Below are 18,303 nucleotides of genomic sequence, written 5' to 3' on the forward strand. Positions count from 1 at the left end.
AGTCGGTTTGTGAAATTTTTGCCCTGGTAGAGCTGCCCCGGTCAACTGTAAGTGCTGTTATTGTGAAGTGGAAACATCTAGGAGCAACAGCGGCTCAGCCGCAAAGTGGTAGGCAACACAAGCTCATAAAACTGCTTAGTGCTGGAGTGTGTAGCGTGTAAAATGGTCTGTCCTCGGTTGCAACACTCACTACCAAGTTCCAAAATGCCCCTGGAAGCAACATCAGCACAAGAACTGTAATCCAGGAGTTTCATGAAATAGGTTTTCCGTGGCCGAGCAACTGGAGTGGTGTAAAGCTCGCCGCCATTGGGCAGTGGAAAAGCATTCTCTGGAGTGATGAATCACACTTCACCATCTGGCAGTCTGATGGACAAATCTGGATTTGGCGGATGCCATGAGAACGCTACCTGCCTCAAAGCATAGTGCCAACTGTAAAGTTTGGAGGAGGAGGAATAATGGTCTGGGGATGTTTTCATGGTTCGGGTTAGTCCCTTAGTTCCAGTGGAGGGAAATCTTAACACTACAGCATACAATGACATTCTAGACGATTCTGTGCTTCCAACTTTGTGGTAACAGTTTTGTGATGGTCTTTTCCTGTTTCAGCATGACTATGCCCCTTTGCACAAAGTGAGGTCCATACAGATGGTTTGTTGAGATTGGTGTGGAAGAACTTGACTTGCCTGCACAGAGCCCTGACCCGAATACCATTGAACACCTTTGGGATGAATTGTAATGTTGACTGAGAGCCAGGCCTAATGCTCTAGTGGCTGAAAGGAAGCAAGTCCCCACAGCAATGTTCCACTATCTATTGGAAAGCCTTCTCTGAACAGTGGGCTGTTATTTTTTTATTTAACCTTTATTTAACTAGGCAAGTCAGTTAAGAACAAATTCTTATTTACAATGACCGCCTACACCGGCCAAACCTGGACAACGCTGGGCCAATTGTGCCCCGCCCTATGGGACTCCCAATCACGGCCGGTTGTGATACAGCCTGGAATCAAACCAGGGTGTCTATAGTGACGCCTTAAATACCGAGATGCAGTGCCTTAGAGGGGACCAACCCCTTGTGCCAAAGGGGACCAACTCCACATTAATGCCCATGATTTTAGAATGATATGTTCAACAAGCAGGTGTCCACATACTGTTTTCAACTGGTGTATGTTGTCGTTTTTTCTGGCTTGACTTTCCCAGTGATTTTACTCACACATCTCTACTGCTCTTTAGTGGTTATTAGTACCAGAGATGGTTCGAATCTATACCGCCTCTGGTTATTACCCCTCCATGAAATGACTGACAAACAAACATAATTAACAGTTTTACTGACTTTTATGGTGCATTAATGGAACCTTGTTTCATTACGGACTGGAAAGGAGGCTACAAAATACAATTTTGTGGTTGAAATTATATTTCACCACATGAGAGACCTTTCACATTGATTAATCTGATTTTGCCTGTGTCCAGCTCTGCATGGGAAGGTGTTTTACCACTTGGCTTGTGGTAGGTCTGGTAGTGACAGTAGGATGGATTGAGAAAATACAGATATGGGACACTAATACAAGGCATCATACTTAGTCATGCTCACACATGGTCAGGAAGGAAATTATATGACAAATAATGATCAGTTAAAAATCTACTATATCATGTCCTTGACACCGTCACACACACACACACACACACACACACACACACACACACACACACACACACAGAGAGAGCTCTGTATGCTTCTATAACTGTATAGAGACATTTTGGTTTTACAGTGTTTCTACCTTTTTGTGTGGCCTACCATTTTTTTTGTATATACAATACTGCCACCTTGTGGCACAAAGTTAAATGCACTCGGGTTTTGGTGGAAATTCCGGAAACAATTTATGGTCAATAACTAGTAGGTTTCCATCGACAACAGATTTTAATGTGAATATTTAAGTATCCGTATAAAGAAAATATGCGCATTTTCCCACCAGTGGTGTTTCCAAGAAACTGACTTGTTGCTGATAAAAATCTGGGCGTGATGACGTATTTTAATATTTATTGGAAAGGAGCATCAATAATCACCGCGCACTTTCACCACCCTGTGAAATTCATCATAAATGATTTAATCTGTAGCCTAATAAACTGCATGGTTTCTCAAATCGTAGTGGGAGGTGCACCCATCACGTCATCTTCGTGTGACTCCCAAGTTTAGTTTGATATGATGGTTACTAGATCAATATTTGCGAATATTTCCACAACCATGTTACCCATCATTCATTTTACCAACAAAAAAGGATCCTACCATGTAGAGAGGGACACATTTACCTGTCTGCATTTATATAATTGCACCGAAACGTCCTGTTTCCATTATAGCTTTCGGATTTTTTTCATAGGATATGACTATACTCATCTAAAAACCGTGGATGGAAACATGGTTATTAGCTAGGTTTCCAACCAAGTGGCAACAGATGTATATATTCCCAAATCAGCAAAAAGAAAATATGATCATTTTCTCTCCAGCGGTATGTTTCCACTAAACTGACTTGTTGAATATCAAAATCACTGCGTGATGACGTGCAACATTCGATTTTAAAAGTTAAAGTTCAATGTGTTTTCGTCGCATTTTCAACTACCGATAATTGTCACAAAAACTATTTTGTTCAATAGCAAATGCGCCTACTCGGTCAATTTAAAAAAAAAATACAGTATGACATTATCCGCATAAATCTGCTGATGGAACGTGGTTAGAGAAATAGACGGCAGAGATGTTCTTTATGTTGAAAAAGGTTTTGTAGAAGGTGCAGTAAGTACTATTATAGACGTTCTATTTTTAGTACGTTACAATCATGGAAAATATAATTCCATTCTGGTTCTGTGTAACCTTGAACCAGTAGTATCCCGAAAGGGGTTTATATTTTACATGAGAGGTCGGGGCAGATCCATGTCCCGCAAGGCATCTCACAAAGTAGGCGAGTCACCTAAACAGGCGGACCTGTACCCGTTCAAAAATTGATCTCGCAAATCTAGGCGAGGACACGGGCGTCACCCCGCGTCGTTATTTTCCTTACTCATCAGTTTAAGGCATAACCAATCGATGGTCGAGGGCATTTTACTTACCTCTATATGCAGACTATTACACTCATGGTGTTTACCATTGGCGTTCACTTCAAAAGTATAAACCTACAGCTGCATTTTATTTTCTGAGCGCATTATGTGATACATAATTGTACATTTTCATTCCTCCATTTAATCAGGTAAAATATAGCTTTTCTTCGAGATTTTACTTATTTACACTGGTTTCAAGTGATTTTGAGCGCAAAGGTTGACGGGAAAGATAAAACGTTTCATTTACTCCGCATTTCTTTTTTTTACTTCGTGAAGAGCAATCGATACCAGAGGTCTCTAAGGCTGTGTAATTGATTTATATTTGTTTGTTTTATGTTACAAGTATAATCTTTTGTTAATTGATGACCAATGGCATTGATGTGATCATTGACACTTCACATAACCTAATTGGCCTTTAAAACCAAAAAAATATGAATTTCTCTTAAAATAATACACTCTGGTTTTTAGATCTTGCTAAACAAATGTAAGAGTTAAACAGATCTGTATTGGTATTTCAAACAATATATATATACACACACATACATATATATATATATATATGTGTGTATACAATTGAAATATATCAACAATGTCGTTTTTCAAGGAGCTCTCGAATAAATATTTTATTGAGTTCGCCATTTTTGATCCAACTTGCCTTCCATAGTCTCTTCTCGTTTTTCTCCGTCCAGTTACGATCATTCACGCGCTTGAGTTAAAGAAGATGGAAGACATATCTTTGGACGAAGTGATACGTCGACGCGGTTTCAACAACAAAGAAACAGTTAAAATGTATTAATTTAGCAATTTATGAGTTTGAATGCAATTTATGAACGGTATGCCTTGAGTTGTATCATTCAACGTAATGAAAAAAAATCATTTTCCAGAAAGCCTAGGCTATTTCAATTCCTCAGCGGTCCTGTTCAAGGCCTGTACTCGCCGTTGGATTAGCTACTATATCGTTTCACTTCAGTAACTGATTTCCCTAATATCAACGAGCCAAATACGCACAGCTAGCTAGTTATCAGGGCTCCGTTTAACTAGTTAGCTAACAAGGTAAAAAATAATGTTTTATCAGCATTTGATGACGGTAAGTTAGCTATCGACCAAAAAATAACCGAGTAAGGTTAACATGTCGCTGGAATGTACGTTAGGTAGTTAGCTATAAACTAACCATGGTTACACACGCGAAAACGTATAGCTAGCTAGTTAGTATACCTATAGATATGGTACAGAGCGCGAGGCAGTCTTGTAGAACCTCTACCTAGAGCCATATGTAGTCAACTAGTTGTAGCCTAGTCCTCCATGATCTAATATTCACATTTTGGAAAACACAAGGAGCGCATATCAGAACAGCTAACGTTAAACTATATTTTTTTCGCTTTGAGTATACCTAGAGAGCCATACTGAATGTAGGGCAAAATCAAATAATATAGCTGGTCTTATACGCGCTAAATGTGGATATTAGATCATGTAGGATTAGGCTACAACTAGTTGACTACCAATGTCGACCTCTTGTCTTTCAGGCCTATGTTCGGCAGGGGTGCAGGAGGGGTCGGGAGGACCTTTGATGCTCGACAGAAAATTGGGATGACTGATGTCAGACAGAGACTTGGTGGAGGAGGGGGAACCGGTAACCAAAAAACAGACCTGGATACATTTTCAGTAGTATCAAATATTCAATGGAATTACTCTGTTGGAACTCAAACAATTATTTAATTCTGAACTTCTTTTGGAGCAATGCTCAAGGTAAAATAATAATACATTTTGCCAGAGTTGAAGCAGGTATTTTTTGTGAGGACCTGCCTGTTGCCCTTTTGAAAAATGCTTATTGAGACTCAAAACATCTATGTATATGCCTGATCTGGATGTCTCTTACCTAAGCCCCATTACAAAATAATCTGTTTCAAACTACACATTTTGCTGTTGGACTATATTACGTTCTGTTAAGCATTCTTAAGGTGTGTTAGCTGGGGCAAATCAGATCAGACATTGGAATTGGTTCTTGCCTTCTGCTCACTCTTGTTCTGCTCTCGCTTCCTCCAGCTTTTCAAGTGATGGATGCCAGAGAGAAACTTGGCCAGAAAGATGCCCGCTTTCGAATCCGTGGCGGAGGAGGAGCAGGTGGGGTCCAGGATGCCCGACAGATGATCAACTCACGGAAAGGAGGACAGAATACATTTAATGTTACCCCACAGAGTTTACAGCAGATACCAGCAGCACAGCTACAGACACATGTGCAACAGATACACACTACCAACGACATTGCCAGTGCAAATGCCAGGCAGTTTACCCCCAACCTACAAGGAATGAACATTAGAGCTGGGGTTACGCCACAGCTGGGGGGTGCACCTAACAGGATGATGGATGCTCGTGATAGGCTGAGCCTCAAGAGGAGCATTGGAGCTCCACCAAGCCATGGCATGGCGGCACCCATGAAGATCACCAAAACCATCCAGGTAAGTGATCAGGCTGACAGTTGGCTCCAAAGTGACAGTAACCACAGGTCCAGGATCTTCTCTAATATTATCCAGGCTTAGCTACTAGACAGAATTGGCCCACTTGTCACTCAAGATGTGCACGGATAAGAGAAAATGCAAATTCTTGCATAGTTTATAGTGGTAAAGCATAGCCTCACTCCAAACATAGTTGATAGCTAAATTTAATTGGAAATTAGTTTAAAATTCAACTAGTCTTATTTTCTATTTAGTTATTGGTAGCATGCTTTTAGAGTAAAATATATTAATTTACCTTATGAATAATGATTTTATTTAACTTTTTTTTTTAGCAGCAAAGGCCGGTAGGGATGTCAAGTGGGATCCATATGAACATGCCAAGCAGGGGTTCCCAGGTAAGAGGCATTTTTTTTAAATATAAAAATCAGAAGGTTAGATGGCAGAATTGATTCAAATTTGCTTTAGAGTATATCAACTGAATTTGGTTGATTTCTCCTGGTCATGCGCCACTGCAATGCATATGTGAGTGAGTAACTTACCATCTCTCGCTCAGTCTTTCTCAGGTGATGATGATATCCCTAGCAAACAGATGAAGACCACTGCTGGCAACCATATGCTACAGTCACGGGTGCGAAGACTATGTTAGATTTTCTTAACTTTTCTCTTTCTGTTGCTTTTCCCTAAATTATCTGTAATTCTTTATTATTCAATGTAACTCGAATATCCCTTTAATACTGCCACACTGGCTATATTGGTGTCTCACTCTCAAAACGTTCCATTCATTAATTGAAAAGTTTCAATGCTTCCTCTCTTTCTCCAACAGCCTGGCACCCTGGGCTGCCCTTTCACTATGTCAGCCCCCATCACTAAAGTAGTCAAAAACGATGCGTACACCGCTCCTCGTCCCCCAGTGCCTGTGGCACCCACAAGGCCCAACCCTAGTGTAGGGGCCTCCCGCTCCTCTGCTCTCGCCTTACAGCCCATCTCCAGGACCCTCAGGCAGGCAGGGCCCACAGCGGAGACCAGCTCCCAGCCTCCTCCACCCCCACAGGTCAGTATCCACATGTCCATTCACCCAGCTACTTGAGCACTGGATTACATAAGGTCATCTCTATAGGAATGTGTTGGTAGGGATGCTAGCAGATACCAATAGACTTCCAGTTATTGTGCTAATGCTAGTTATCATTGGCTTGCAAAACTACCTCTAACTTCATACTGGACAGAGACATCCAAATGGTATCCACAAGTTCATCTGACTCTGGGGAAGTAGATAAATGGCCTCCTTGTCAGAAGTATCTCTAACCCAGCGGTGGGCAATTCCATTCCTCGGGGTCCTGATTGGTGTCACAGTTTTGCCCCAGCTAACACACCTGACTCCAATAATCACCTAATCATGATCTTCAGTTTAGAATGAAGTTTGATTAATCAGTTGTTTGTTAGGGATGGAGAAAAGGTGTGACACCGAGGACTGGATTTTCCCACCCCTGCTCTTAACAAGCGGTAAAATTAGTTCCAAACAGTACAATTTTGCTAGGACTGTCTGGGAGTGGTCTGAGTGAGGAGGGGGAAAACTGAAAACTAGCTGTTATTGGCAGAGAGCTTTGGAACTCTTGTCTATTGACTAATATACCGCAAAGTGAGGTCACCAGGCAGGCCAAAACTCCATCCCACCTCAACAGGCTGAAATTTCAAGTAGTCTTTTCAAATGGCTCCTACACTAAAAAGGCTTTATAATTTTCACAGTATTATTCCAACTTAGTTGGAATAGTTTGGAAATGTATATAAACCACAGGAAAGTCACATTTTGGACTGCACTGGGCCTTTATCATCACTAGTTGGCAGCATAGCAATCCTCTGGATCAGTATTCAACCTACTTCTTTCTCGTTGACGATAGATGAATGTAACGCCTACCATTGGCTTGTTGTGTTGGTGTGAGCTGTATATGTATTTGATTGTAAAGTGTTTTGGTGCACCCCTTCAGCCTACCTTCAGTCCTCTGGAGGGGACTAAGATAACAGTGAATAATCTGCACCCCCGTGTCACTGAAGAGGACATAGTGGTAAGTGCCTCATGCTGTTCAGTTCTCTGCTGTTTTAGATTCTCTAGCTGTGTGTGTAAATTGCAGACCTGCTTACGATGCAGCCATGACTCATTTATCACATTCAACTGACCTTTTTCCTGTGTTCTTGTGACGGTCCACAGGAGCTGTTCTGTGTGTGCGGTGCCTTGAAGCGAGCGAGGCTGGTGAAGGTGGGGATTGCTGAAGTGGTGTTTGTGAGGAAGGAGGACGCTGTGAGCGCCTATAGGAAATACAACAACCGCTGTCTGGATGGTAAGGGCCTTCAGCAAGGGCAACATTTATTTCAAGGTTGATTGATTTTTTTGGGCACCAGCCTCTGGTAATGAGGCAGGTGATGATGAATAGTTATCTTAAAAGGCATTGGTTTTACTTTATTAAATCTTTATTCATTCTCTTCCCAAGGCCAGCCCATGAAGTGCAATCTTCACATACAGGGGAATGTCATCACTTCAGACCAGCCCATTCTTTTGTAAGTTTCTGTTATATTCATATTTCTCACTGCCCCCTTGGTTGCATAAAATCTTACATGGACCTCATTTTCTCTCACAGGAGGCTCAGTGACACTCCAGGCAGTGGAAGGAAAGAAGGCCTGCCCCTCTCTTTGTCTCGCCCCGGGGGTCGTCCAGCCTCCTCTCAGCCCACACCTGAGGTGGATCCCCAGACCATCCTCAAGGCCCTGTTCAAATCTACTGTCCAGAACCCCTCTACCACAGAGTCTCCTGGTTCACAGTGCACAGCCTTCCGCATTAAGATATAACTTTCTAGTACATCCACACAACAAATAATACATCCACCCTCCTGTTTGACGGAGACGTCTACTGACATGATCAAATAGCATGATACTGTATTTGTATAACTTTGACAGATCATTGGCAGGTTGTAACATCTCAAATTAACACACTGATGCCGTCGTCCAGATTTTTAGGAAAGAAAAACATTTGTAGCCGTGGCATACTACATAGATGCATGTCTCATAACGGACCAATGTGAGGCAGTCTGATTTGTTCATTTATTGTTTTAATCAAATTTGGTGGGGGGATAAACTGGACAGTTGTGGGTATTTTTTGTATCACATGGTTCACTTTTACAACTGTTCAAATAGTTCACATTGAACACCCCTCTTGGAATCATGATGTTTTGTGCTGGTTGGAGTCGTCGTCGTCCCCCCCCCCCCCCCCAACCAATGGTCTCACTATGACCTGATGCACGAACTCATGAAGATACTTGTACTGTGAACTACAGGCAGCAGTGGTTCTTGTACCGGACATAATACACATTTTGATTTCAGAATGACTTGTACACATGCTCGTATTTCGTTGTGGTATTTGGTTTGCCGTTCTTTTTGTGGCATTCAGGTTCTATGCTTATTTGTGGCTGTTATTTTACTTTTTATTGCTTTTTGTGCAGCTTAGAGAAGTCATGCTAATTTGCTCAATTTATGTTCAACTGTCTGTAAATGGCTTTTTACAGCTGCCTTTTATGTCAGTCATGAAGATATGGTAGTGAGGTCAGATCTATGTACAAGTTAATTACTCCCAATAAATATGTTGCTTTATAAAGATGTGTTCATATTGATGTGTGTGTGTATATAAATCATTGGTTCATATCCTTATTTCACAATAGAATTTTGATAATTTTGCATTCGTGTCTTTAGGTCTGTCTGCTAGACGGGTTCACAAAACCTTTTGGGGCTGGAGATCCCTTTTGTGATAGCAAATTCAGCAGGGACCCCCTTATAAACATTACAACACGAGTGCAATTTTGTTTTAAATGGCCTACAAGGTGTGTGCATTGCTGGGTGAACCCAGGCCCTGGGAAGAAGCATTTAAAAGACCCTGCTCTTGGCATCAGAAAATGTAGCAGTTTTGTTGTTGCAGCAGCTTTAATTCTACACATTTTGCTATGAGGCAGAGAACAAACTGCTGTTTTAAAGCTTTAATTTGGGAATATAATTGAGTTTAAACATAAATGGTGGTGTACTGTGAATACCAATATCCCTGAGCCTCCCTAGGCCCATATTGCCCAGGGTTAAGGACATAAATTGTAGATAAGTTCTAGTACATACGTTAAATGTATTTCACAGATCCCTTGGCCAACCGTCGTATAATCTGTTAGTCATTAAAAAAATGAAATGTAAAACATATGTTGAGATCTGGCCGCGGACCCCTGCAGTACACCTGGGCCCCACTTTGAGAACCCATGTGATATACAGCTAGAGCCTCTAAAAAGTAGTATTAACATTTTTGGTGGGGGGGATTTGTATGAAGCATATTTAGACTACAACCAATCCATTTCCACTTCCTGTGTGAAAGGTCGTAAAGAAGATGGCGCCGTCCAGGTCGAAACATGCCAACCAGACTTGTGTTATTCCAGGAGGTTTTACGGGTAACCATTGCTAAGATAACACACGTAAACGGAAAATGTGTTAAAAAATATAATTTGAGGTTAGTTAGTTCGCTCATGATCTCATTGTTTCAACCATGCTAGCTAACTCCACAACGTATGTCGAACACTGAACTTAAGCTTGCTTCAAGACGAAACTTTGTAAACACATGAGTCTTGAGGTTGTTGACGCCTTATGGTGTTTAAAGATTAAAATCGGTCAACTTGATGTCGATATTATTTGGACTGCATTCCCTAAGACTACATCATGTAGCTTAAGCAAAGATTGTCTAAGTTTTACTCTCAGGCTAAAGCCATTAGTAACCTCTGCGTCTCCCTGGAGTTGTAGACAATGTATTAGGACCTGCCTAGACAGATGACTGTTTTGACTTAACCACTCTTCTCAGTGCTTTCTCTACAGTTCAGTACTGACATTGTTGCCCAGCACAAAATATGTGTAAAAGAGCACCGAGTGCGAGCAGAGAAAACCACACAAAGACCCCTCGACAGAACACTGTTTGTCCTTAACATTCCTCCATATTGCTGAGGTACGTTTGGTAATTGACAGTCTTTACAACAATCAGTGTGCATGTGATTGTTGTACTATTAGCAAGTCTACAGAAAAATGAAATGTTTGTGCTACAGCTGTCTGTGGCCAAATAAGGTATAAAAGTACTAATCTCTTTCTGCTGTCTTTCAGGGTGTCATAAAGGAGCTCTTCTCTCAGTTTGGTCCTGTTCAGTCTGTGGAGCTGAGGGAGAAGCCAGGGTCCTTTGAGCACTCAGGACCCAAGCTGGCCAAGTATTTCACACCAGCACAAAAAAAGGTATGCCCTGAATCCGGACAACGAAGCTCAGTGTTTAGATCAGATTGATTATTGAAGTGCTAATGGACACCCTTTCGGTATTGAGCCTTTTCTGTTTCCATTCCCCACAGAGGTTCAGAGTGGGTTACATCGTGTTTCAGAAGGCCATCAGTATTACAGCAGTGAAGTCCCATTGGTTGTTTCCACAGAGCAGCGACCTGTGTGGACAGGTCTACAGAGTGAGTGAGCTTTAAAGTCCTCTTCTAGATGCTTGGTCTTTCTTTACTAAATTTTGGCAGAATGTATTAAATTGGAAAGACATTTCACCCAGATTTAATACCATATTTAACATGCCTTTCACTTGTCTCACTTTGTTTCTTTGTCTTTAGAATGGATTCATCAGTACAAGCAGTCATTTGCTCAGCCAGACAAACTACAGGAGGCAGTTGACACCTTCATGCAGGATTACGATACGAGAAAAGAACAGGTCAGATTCTCCCTCTCAATCTCAACTCTTCATTTTGGTATTTGTTAACATACTCTTTTTGCTTCTTACCCAGGAGGCAGAGCGACAAAAGGAGGACGCTGAGGAGCAGCTGGAGGATGAGGAGGGCTGGGTAAAAGTTACCAGGGGTCAAAGCGGGACCAAGACCCGCCCCCACAGTGAGGTATCCAATCAGAAAGCTCTGCAGAAGGAGAGCAGAAAAAGGAAGCGGAAGGAGCTCATGAATTTCTACACCTGGCAGCACAGAAACACACAAAGAACGTAAGTTATGGTTCCAGTCATTTGATCACAACAGAAGCACAATGTGTGGTGAAATCAGTATTCTTTCATTTTGTTCAGTCATTCTGGCTTCACTGCTAACTTTGAAAAGGGTTATTCTCTCTTTCAGACATCGCTGAACTGAGGAAAAAGTTTGAGGAAGACAAACAGCGAATTGCTTTGCTAAGAGCACAGAGGAAGTTCCGACCTTACTGAATCAAGTTTCTTCTGAGATTCTCCCCACCATTGATGTCAATAAATCCATTTTTATAGTTTGTCACTGATACAGTAATTTATGGAGTTTACAAGTTTGATTGGTATTCGATTCAAAAGTTGTGAATCAATACCTTAGGATCACTTCAGGTTTTCCAACACTCTTATATTCTGCTCTTTCTGGTGTTGTAGGATAGGAGGCTTTAATATCTGATATTTAATTTTCAGGTGCAGCGCTATGCACTCAGTTTACGTGACCTTTACCAAAGTGTCAAATGCAAACTGGATGCATTGGAATGCACATGGCCAGTGAAGGTATTTAAAGGTAGTTGAAATAAATACCAATTGTAATTAAGTGTTCATATAGGTGCTTTATTGGGCTTGTTCAACCTGTAGGCCAGTCTCATTGTTTCTGGTTTCCATTTCCACATCATTTTCTTTCACTTCTGCCACTTGACAACTCATCGACCATGAAGAGAACAGGAGGAAGAACAGGATGGAGGTACAGATGACAATGACAGAGTACATTGACACCTGAAATGCTGAAGGCCAGCAAGAGAAAATGTTAGTGTCAGTTTCATTCATACAGTAGCTGTGGGGTAAGTTGAGACACCCTTGTTTCTAAAAAACCATACCCAAAATGTGTCATTTGACCAAATATTTAGGAAGATGTTATTTCATGGAGTCTGAAGGAAGAAACCACATGGAAAGAGGTAATCAAGTTAGGTCCAAAAAAACTCATTAATTTGAGTAGATGTTTCAATCTAAACCAAAATGGATCATTTTAAAGATTGTTCTATACATCAGTTGGAGTCTATAAGCTTCCATGTGGTCCTAAACCTAGCATGAAAGTGCATTCCTTGTAGCTGTGTGGGTTGGGTTAATATAGTAAAAATGTTTGCCTTGGAGTAAGTTGAGCCAACGGCAAGTGAGCAAATTTAAGAGTTCTATGGTATATGTTAAGTGTATAAAAAAAGTGCAACGTTTGTTAGGTGTTAAGCCTGTTTAAATATGCTTAAATTGATTAAGACTAAATCAATTGTGATTGTGTTTGGGAAAAATAGACATGATTTTAAAAAGATGGTAATATTTAATTCTGTATAAAAATTGTGTATGTAGCTTCACCCAGAGTATTTGAGTCATGTTTTAAAAACGCTTAAATTAATTTGATTATTTCCTGGGATACACATCCTGAAATAAGTAGATATGTTAGAAGGAATACATTTCCCTTGACAGAGTGATGTTGACTATAAAAAAATGTAAAAAATGAAAGGCTAAACTTAACCCACTCTCCCCTATTTGGAATGTGCTTACCTATATTCAGATGATCACTATGATTCTGTTCCTGTCCAGAACCGTTCTGACCCAACAGCACAGGACCAAATGAGACTAACTGGGAGACTCGATCTGACCCAGACTCCCTCCTCTCCCTCTCACCATCAGGTGCTGGATAGAGGAGGATAAGACAGCATGACTATTAGATGAAATAACCCAATTCAGTGTTGGGGTGAATGTAAAACATAGGGACCTGAAACACTCACAGGTGATGGAGCAATGTTGTTTACACTCTTCCTCCTCTGTGCAGATCTCCACCCAGCAGTAAAAGTACACCTGAGAGACAAGATTCAGTAATCAGTGTTTTTCCCTAACCCTGGTCCTCCAGTACCCCAACAGAACACTTTTCCATTGTAGTCCTGGACAAACACACCTCATTCAACTCATTGAGGGCTTTATGATTAGTTGAATCAGGTGTGCTTGTCAGGGCTACAATGAAAATGTGTACTGTTGGGTCATCGATGACCAGGGTTGGGAAACAATGCAGCAGATGGAGGACCAAGAGATCTTTGTTTTGACAATTTATACTGAACAAAAAATGTAAACATAACATGCAACAATTTCAACGATTTTACTGAATTACAGTTCATAAGGAAATCAGTCAATTGAAATAAATAAATTAGGCCCTAATCTATGGATTTCATATGATTGGGCAGGAGCGCAGCCATGGGTGGGCCTGGGAGGACATAGGCCCAACCACTTGGGAGCCAGTCCCAGCCATTCAGAAATAGTTTTTCCCTGCAGAAGAGCTTTATTACAGACAGAAATCCTCAATTTCATCAGCTGTCCAGGTGGCTGGTCTCAGACAATCTCGCAGGTGAAGAAGCCGGATGTGGAGGTCCTGGGCTGGCGTAGTTACACGTGGTCTGTGGTTGTGTGAGTGGTTGGACATACTGTCAAATTCTCTAAAACAACGGAGGCGGCGGCTTATGGTGGAGAAATTTAAATTCTCTGGCAACAACTGTGGTGGACCTTCCTGCATTCAGAATATCAATTGCACGCTCTCTCAAAACCAGAGACATCTGTGACATTGTGTTGTGACACAAAACTGCACATTTTAAAGTGGCCTTTTGTTGTCCCCAGAACAAGGTGCACCTGTGTAATGATCATGCTGTTTAATCAGTTTCTTGATATGCCACACCTTTGGATTATCTTGGCAAAGGAGAAATGCTCACTAACAGGGGATGTAAACAAATGTATGCACAACATTGAGAAATATGCTTTTTGTGTATATGGAAGTGTTCTGGGATCTTTTATTTCAGCTCATGAAACCAACACTTTACATGTTGTGTTTATATTTTTGTTCAGTATATATTAGAAAAATGTTCAGATAACTAGGATAGACCTTACCTCCTCCACACTGGGATTGCCCGTCTCAGGGTCGAAGAAGGAAAATGTCTTGACATCAAACCTCCTGACCTGGGAGTGAGAAGTTGTCTTCCCCCGACTGTCCACTGGGACGGAACTCCTCATGCTGTCCAGAGGGTTAGGACAGCTGTCACAGGGAGAAGGAAGGGGGTGAGACTACTAAACCAATATTGACAGTCTTCATATTCACTGTGATTAATCTTGAGCCAGTATAGGAAAACTTTTGTCTCCCTCCCTCTCACCCATCATAGAGTAGTGTCCATACGGAGTGTCTGGAGGCAGGGTAGGCAAAGCAGTCACGCACACGCAGGGAGAGACTGGGGTCAGGGGAGGGTGGAGTGATTGACACCTCCACATACACAGGCTTACGCAGATAGAGGGTCAGGGGCAGCTGGTCCTCAGGGAGGAAAGAGGTAAAGGACTCATCTGGAAAAAAGAAAAAGGGCCAGGATGATGGAGGTCTACCAGTATAACAGTGTGTTGAAGTGACAACTCTTGATGCCATATACTTGCAGTGATTGGATATGGCATCCATTGCTTGGTCTGTGGAAACCATATTGTTTTACTACAGTACCTGTGGCTATTCTCATCTGCACTCGGACAGTCCCCAGTGCAGTCACAGGTGGAGGGTTAGTTGGGTTTAAGGACCACAGATCAGTGTGGAGGAGAGCTGACCCCTCATATTGACACTGGACCTGCAGACTACAAACCAAGTCTCATTCAAAACATTTACTCCATAGTAGTTTCAAGCAATCAGGTTCTGGCTAATGCCATGATATGGTAAAGTAGTCCAAATTGTAGTGCACTGTCCACAAGCAGGAAGAGAAATAAGCAGCTACCTGAAGGGAGAATGTTTGCCTGTAATCTTTGGATGCAGTTCCTCAACCTCTACCTCATAGCTTACAACATCCCCATTCACCTGTAAATATAAGAGGGGGAAAGAGGTATTTTTGCATACCTAGAGTATTCAACATTACAAGAAAAATCAGCATTATACTACTACCAGAGGTATTCAGGACAGAAATATACTACTGTAGAATAGGGCAGAAGGCAAACTAGACCTACTGACTCACCATCATCTTTGTGCCACACTCCCTCACCCCGATTTTAAATACAGCTGTATCTGCAGAGGTAGCTACAGGAGAGCACTGTGGCTGACCCTTGACGGCAAGGTTGTTGGGGTTGAGTGGGGGGTCAGTGTCTGTCGCCTTCACAGAGAACACAAAATGGCCATCCAGAGAACAGGCTGAGAGCAAGAGGAGGAGACAGAAATAAGGAGTTATTCTTGACATTTAATCTCTGAAATCACAATGCGCCAATCTCACCAAGACAGTCACTATCCCTCTGCTGATACTTTCTTTCAGAAGCATGTTCTCCATTGTACAAAATACACACAAAGCAAATTCCATTACTGTTCATTCTGTAATAGCAAGTTGAGTCATGATCATCATAGCAGCATCCCAGTTTGAGACAGCCATCATTGGAGACATCCTGGGGCCCACAGTCCACACGCAAAGCTCTATGGATGCTGCATTTTCCTGATCGTGCTGAAGGAAAGTAAATTGGAAGAATGACTTTTACAGAGGTGGTACTAAATGGTAATGTAATCACCATGTGGGATAAATCATCTAAAATTCACCCCCTATGAAATTATATGAACTCACAGGTGCGACCGATGATGGGTTTCTGGGCCATCTTCTTGAGTAGGGGGCAGCTAATATTGACCCTGTACCATTGATCCCCTGCATCCAGCTGGACTCTCAAAGATACAACCACTGTGTCACCCTAAAGATACAACAAAGTGGTTTGATATGGCAATCAGTAGGTTTACACACAGACCAAGACCTCTCAATGCAATGAACATCAAAAATACATGACCATACCTCAACCTGTGTATAGCAACTGTCATATCGACTCTGGAAAGAAAGAGTACCATTCTTCTCTCCCCTTCTCACGCCACAATGTTCTTTGGCTTTTGGCACAGGCACACTGACTCCAGACCTGTCTGGGGAAAATGAGATCAACCAGCATACCATACATTCTAATTAAACAAACAAATCTGCAGATATAGAGGGCTAAAATATAATGGCTATTTACCTTTTACACGCAAGTTGTGAAGAACCGCTTGACCGAAAACTGCGCGTATTCGTCGGACGGTGCAGGTAACTCGAGGCAGGGCATCTTGTGCTCTAGTTTGAGCGGTTTTGTGCTGCACGAGAGTTGAAAGGCATCGGTAATATGGCGCAAAGAATGCAAATATTACACAAATCATAAGTAGCATCGTTAGGCTACAGGTTATTCTGTGTTTAAATTAGTTGAATGATTCACAATTTATCAATATAATTGTGACAAAGGTAATATTTTGCGCGGTATTTGTGTAGTGAAGAAACGTGTCTTGTAAGACCAGTAATTAGAGTGATGAGGCAGGACATTGCGTCAGGCTTTGTTAGCCTACCGGTGACTGAATGAATGATAACATTTTATTTTATGAATACATTTGATGTATTATTAAGGGATCCTTCCAACTTTTACCCATTTGTTTTCTTTAATAGCCTACTGTGGGGAAAAGTTTGGCTATATTGTGGACTTTCATTATAATTCTATGTTGAGTCCAAAGGAAAATGAGGACATATCACCCTTGATTAAAAGGTCAAAGTAAAGTGAAGGTAGTGTATGGCACATTTGCACTGTGCATGCAATATTACGCAATTCATTTTCACCTCAGGGTCAGTAAATGCAATTATTACAACCTCAATCCCCTTCTCTTCTCTCACAGTCACCATGCTCATTTCTCAGTCCCAATGGCAATGCCTATACCGATTGCTTGTACCCACCCAATCTATGTTATGAGGCTTTTTAACATGAGCACTTATATTCATTGATGATGTGTTGCTTTTAATGTCAGTGTGTTCTTTGTTGTTTTATTGTGTATTTATTGGTGGTGTTATGTATTGGCTGGTTCAATCAAATGTGCCCTTTTGGGGATTAATAAAGAACTATCTTATCGTATTACATAGCCAGGCCCATCTTTTTGCTACATATTGGAAGCCACAAAATGAAATAGAACGTTGTATCTTTATGCTGTAAACACTGTGTTCAGTAGGCCTACTGTCACTGTGGCCACGCATGGTATTGTCCCCCATGTAATGAAGACACAGAACAGGATGAAAATAGCTATATAGGACAACATTTGGAAGTCTACTTTTTGCATGTAGCAATTTGAGGAAGATCATAGAGCAAGATTACTTGTAAATTCATGTGATCTACATAATTGCAGCTAAATTAAAAGTTGTCCCACTGAGACAAGACAGGCCTCATGTCAGTTAAAAGTGGGATGGACATGATATACACATAGTTAAACTAAGTGATGAGAAAATATATACATTTAGTTTTTTTTCCTGTATTCCATCCTTTTTTTGGACCATACATAAGTCATGACTCATGAGTCATAAACTGATTACACAATTGGCCTACTAACTTTTCCATTACATGTGTTGGTTGTACAAGCAGAATTATATAATCCAATTTGGAATATATAGCCACCCTTTAGATGTTCTAGTATTGGACTACGACTGAGGCAAATTCGAAGCACATTCTATAAAAACACGACATAATGGATGATGTTTAAACAATAATCAATCGTATATGAAAAGCATTTACTCTCCTTAGGCTTACTCAGCTCTCTTCACAACCACAATGCTGTATTATTTCATCCAAACCAATCTCAAATATCCCACCTAACCTCAACACACTAGATTTATATGACAATCTCAATTCAAAGGCTTGTTGACAATATGGGAAACAATGTTGGCAAACAGAACATTG

General features: G+C 41.2%; 2 protein-coding genes, 1 non-coding gene and 1 pseudogene across 4 annotated transcripts; 2 read left to right on the forward strand and 2 right to left on the reverse strand.

Annotated features, from left to right (window-relative positions):
- Positions 1-2,903: 2,903 nt before the first annotated feature.
- Positions 2,904-3,058, reverse strand: LOC115110950 (U12 minor spliceosomal RNA). Its single transcript, XR_003860710.1, has one exon. It is a non-coding gene; the product is annotated as a U12 minor spliceosomal RNA (small nuclear RNA).
- A 702-nt stretch (positions 3,059-3,760) lies between these two features.
- Positions 3,761-9,171, forward strand: LOC115110497 (polymerase delta-interacting protein 3-like). Of its 2 annotated transcripts, none has more exons than XM_029636210.2 (10): positions 3,761-3,867; positions 4,602-4,708; positions 5,122-5,534; positions 5,864-5,926; positions 6,085-6,159; positions 6,355-6,582; positions 7,514-7,591; positions 7,735-7,864; positions 8,015-8,081; positions 8,162-9,171. In XM_029636210.2, exons 1-10 carry the CDS (start codon positions 3,800-3,802, stop codon positions 8,367-8,369), a joined length of 1,437 nt encoding a protein of 478 aa, XP_029492070.1. In that variant the 5' UTR covers positions 3,761-3,799; the 3' UTR covers positions 8,370-9,171. The 2 variants fall into 2 exon arrangements, with proteins under 2 accessions (XP_029492070.1, XP_029492071.1); XM_029636211.2 differs by having other exon boundaries at positions 5,867-5,926.
- Positions 9,172-9,912: 741 nt separating this feature from the next.
- On the forward strand, positions 9,913-11,837 carry LOC115110496 (ribosomal RNA-processing protein 7 homolog A-like; annotated as a pseudogene).
- Positions 11,838-12,138: 301 nt separating this feature from the next.
- On the reverse strand, positions 12,139-18,284 carry LOC115110493 (zona pellucida sperm-binding protein 4-like). Its single transcript, XM_029636206.2, has 12 exons — positions 16,576-18,284; positions 16,362-16,483; positions 16,143-16,263; positions 15,891-16,025; positions 15,552-15,724; positions 15,318-15,397; positions 15,053-15,180; positions 14,721-14,904; positions 14,461-14,605; positions 13,317-13,386; positions 13,090-13,221; positions 12,139-12,317 (listed from the first exon to the last, which is right to left on the reverse strand). The coding sequence occupies exons 1-12, from the start codon at positions 16,757-16,759 to the stop codon at positions 12,148-12,150; spliced, it is 1,644 nt and encodes a 547-aa protein (XP_029492066.2). The 5' UTR covers positions 16,760-18,284; the 3' UTR covers positions 12,139-12,147.
- Between the last annotated feature and the right edge of the window lie 19 nt (positions 18,285-18,303).

Source organism: Oncorhynchus nerka, linkage group LG26 (genome assembly GCF_034236695.1).
Source record: "Oncorhynchus nerka isolate Pitt River linkage group LG26, Oner_Uvic_2.0, whole genome shotgun sequence".
Taxonomy (NCBI): Eukaryota; Metazoa; Chordata; class Actinopteri; order Salmoniformes; family Salmonidae; genus Oncorhynchus; species Oncorhynchus nerka.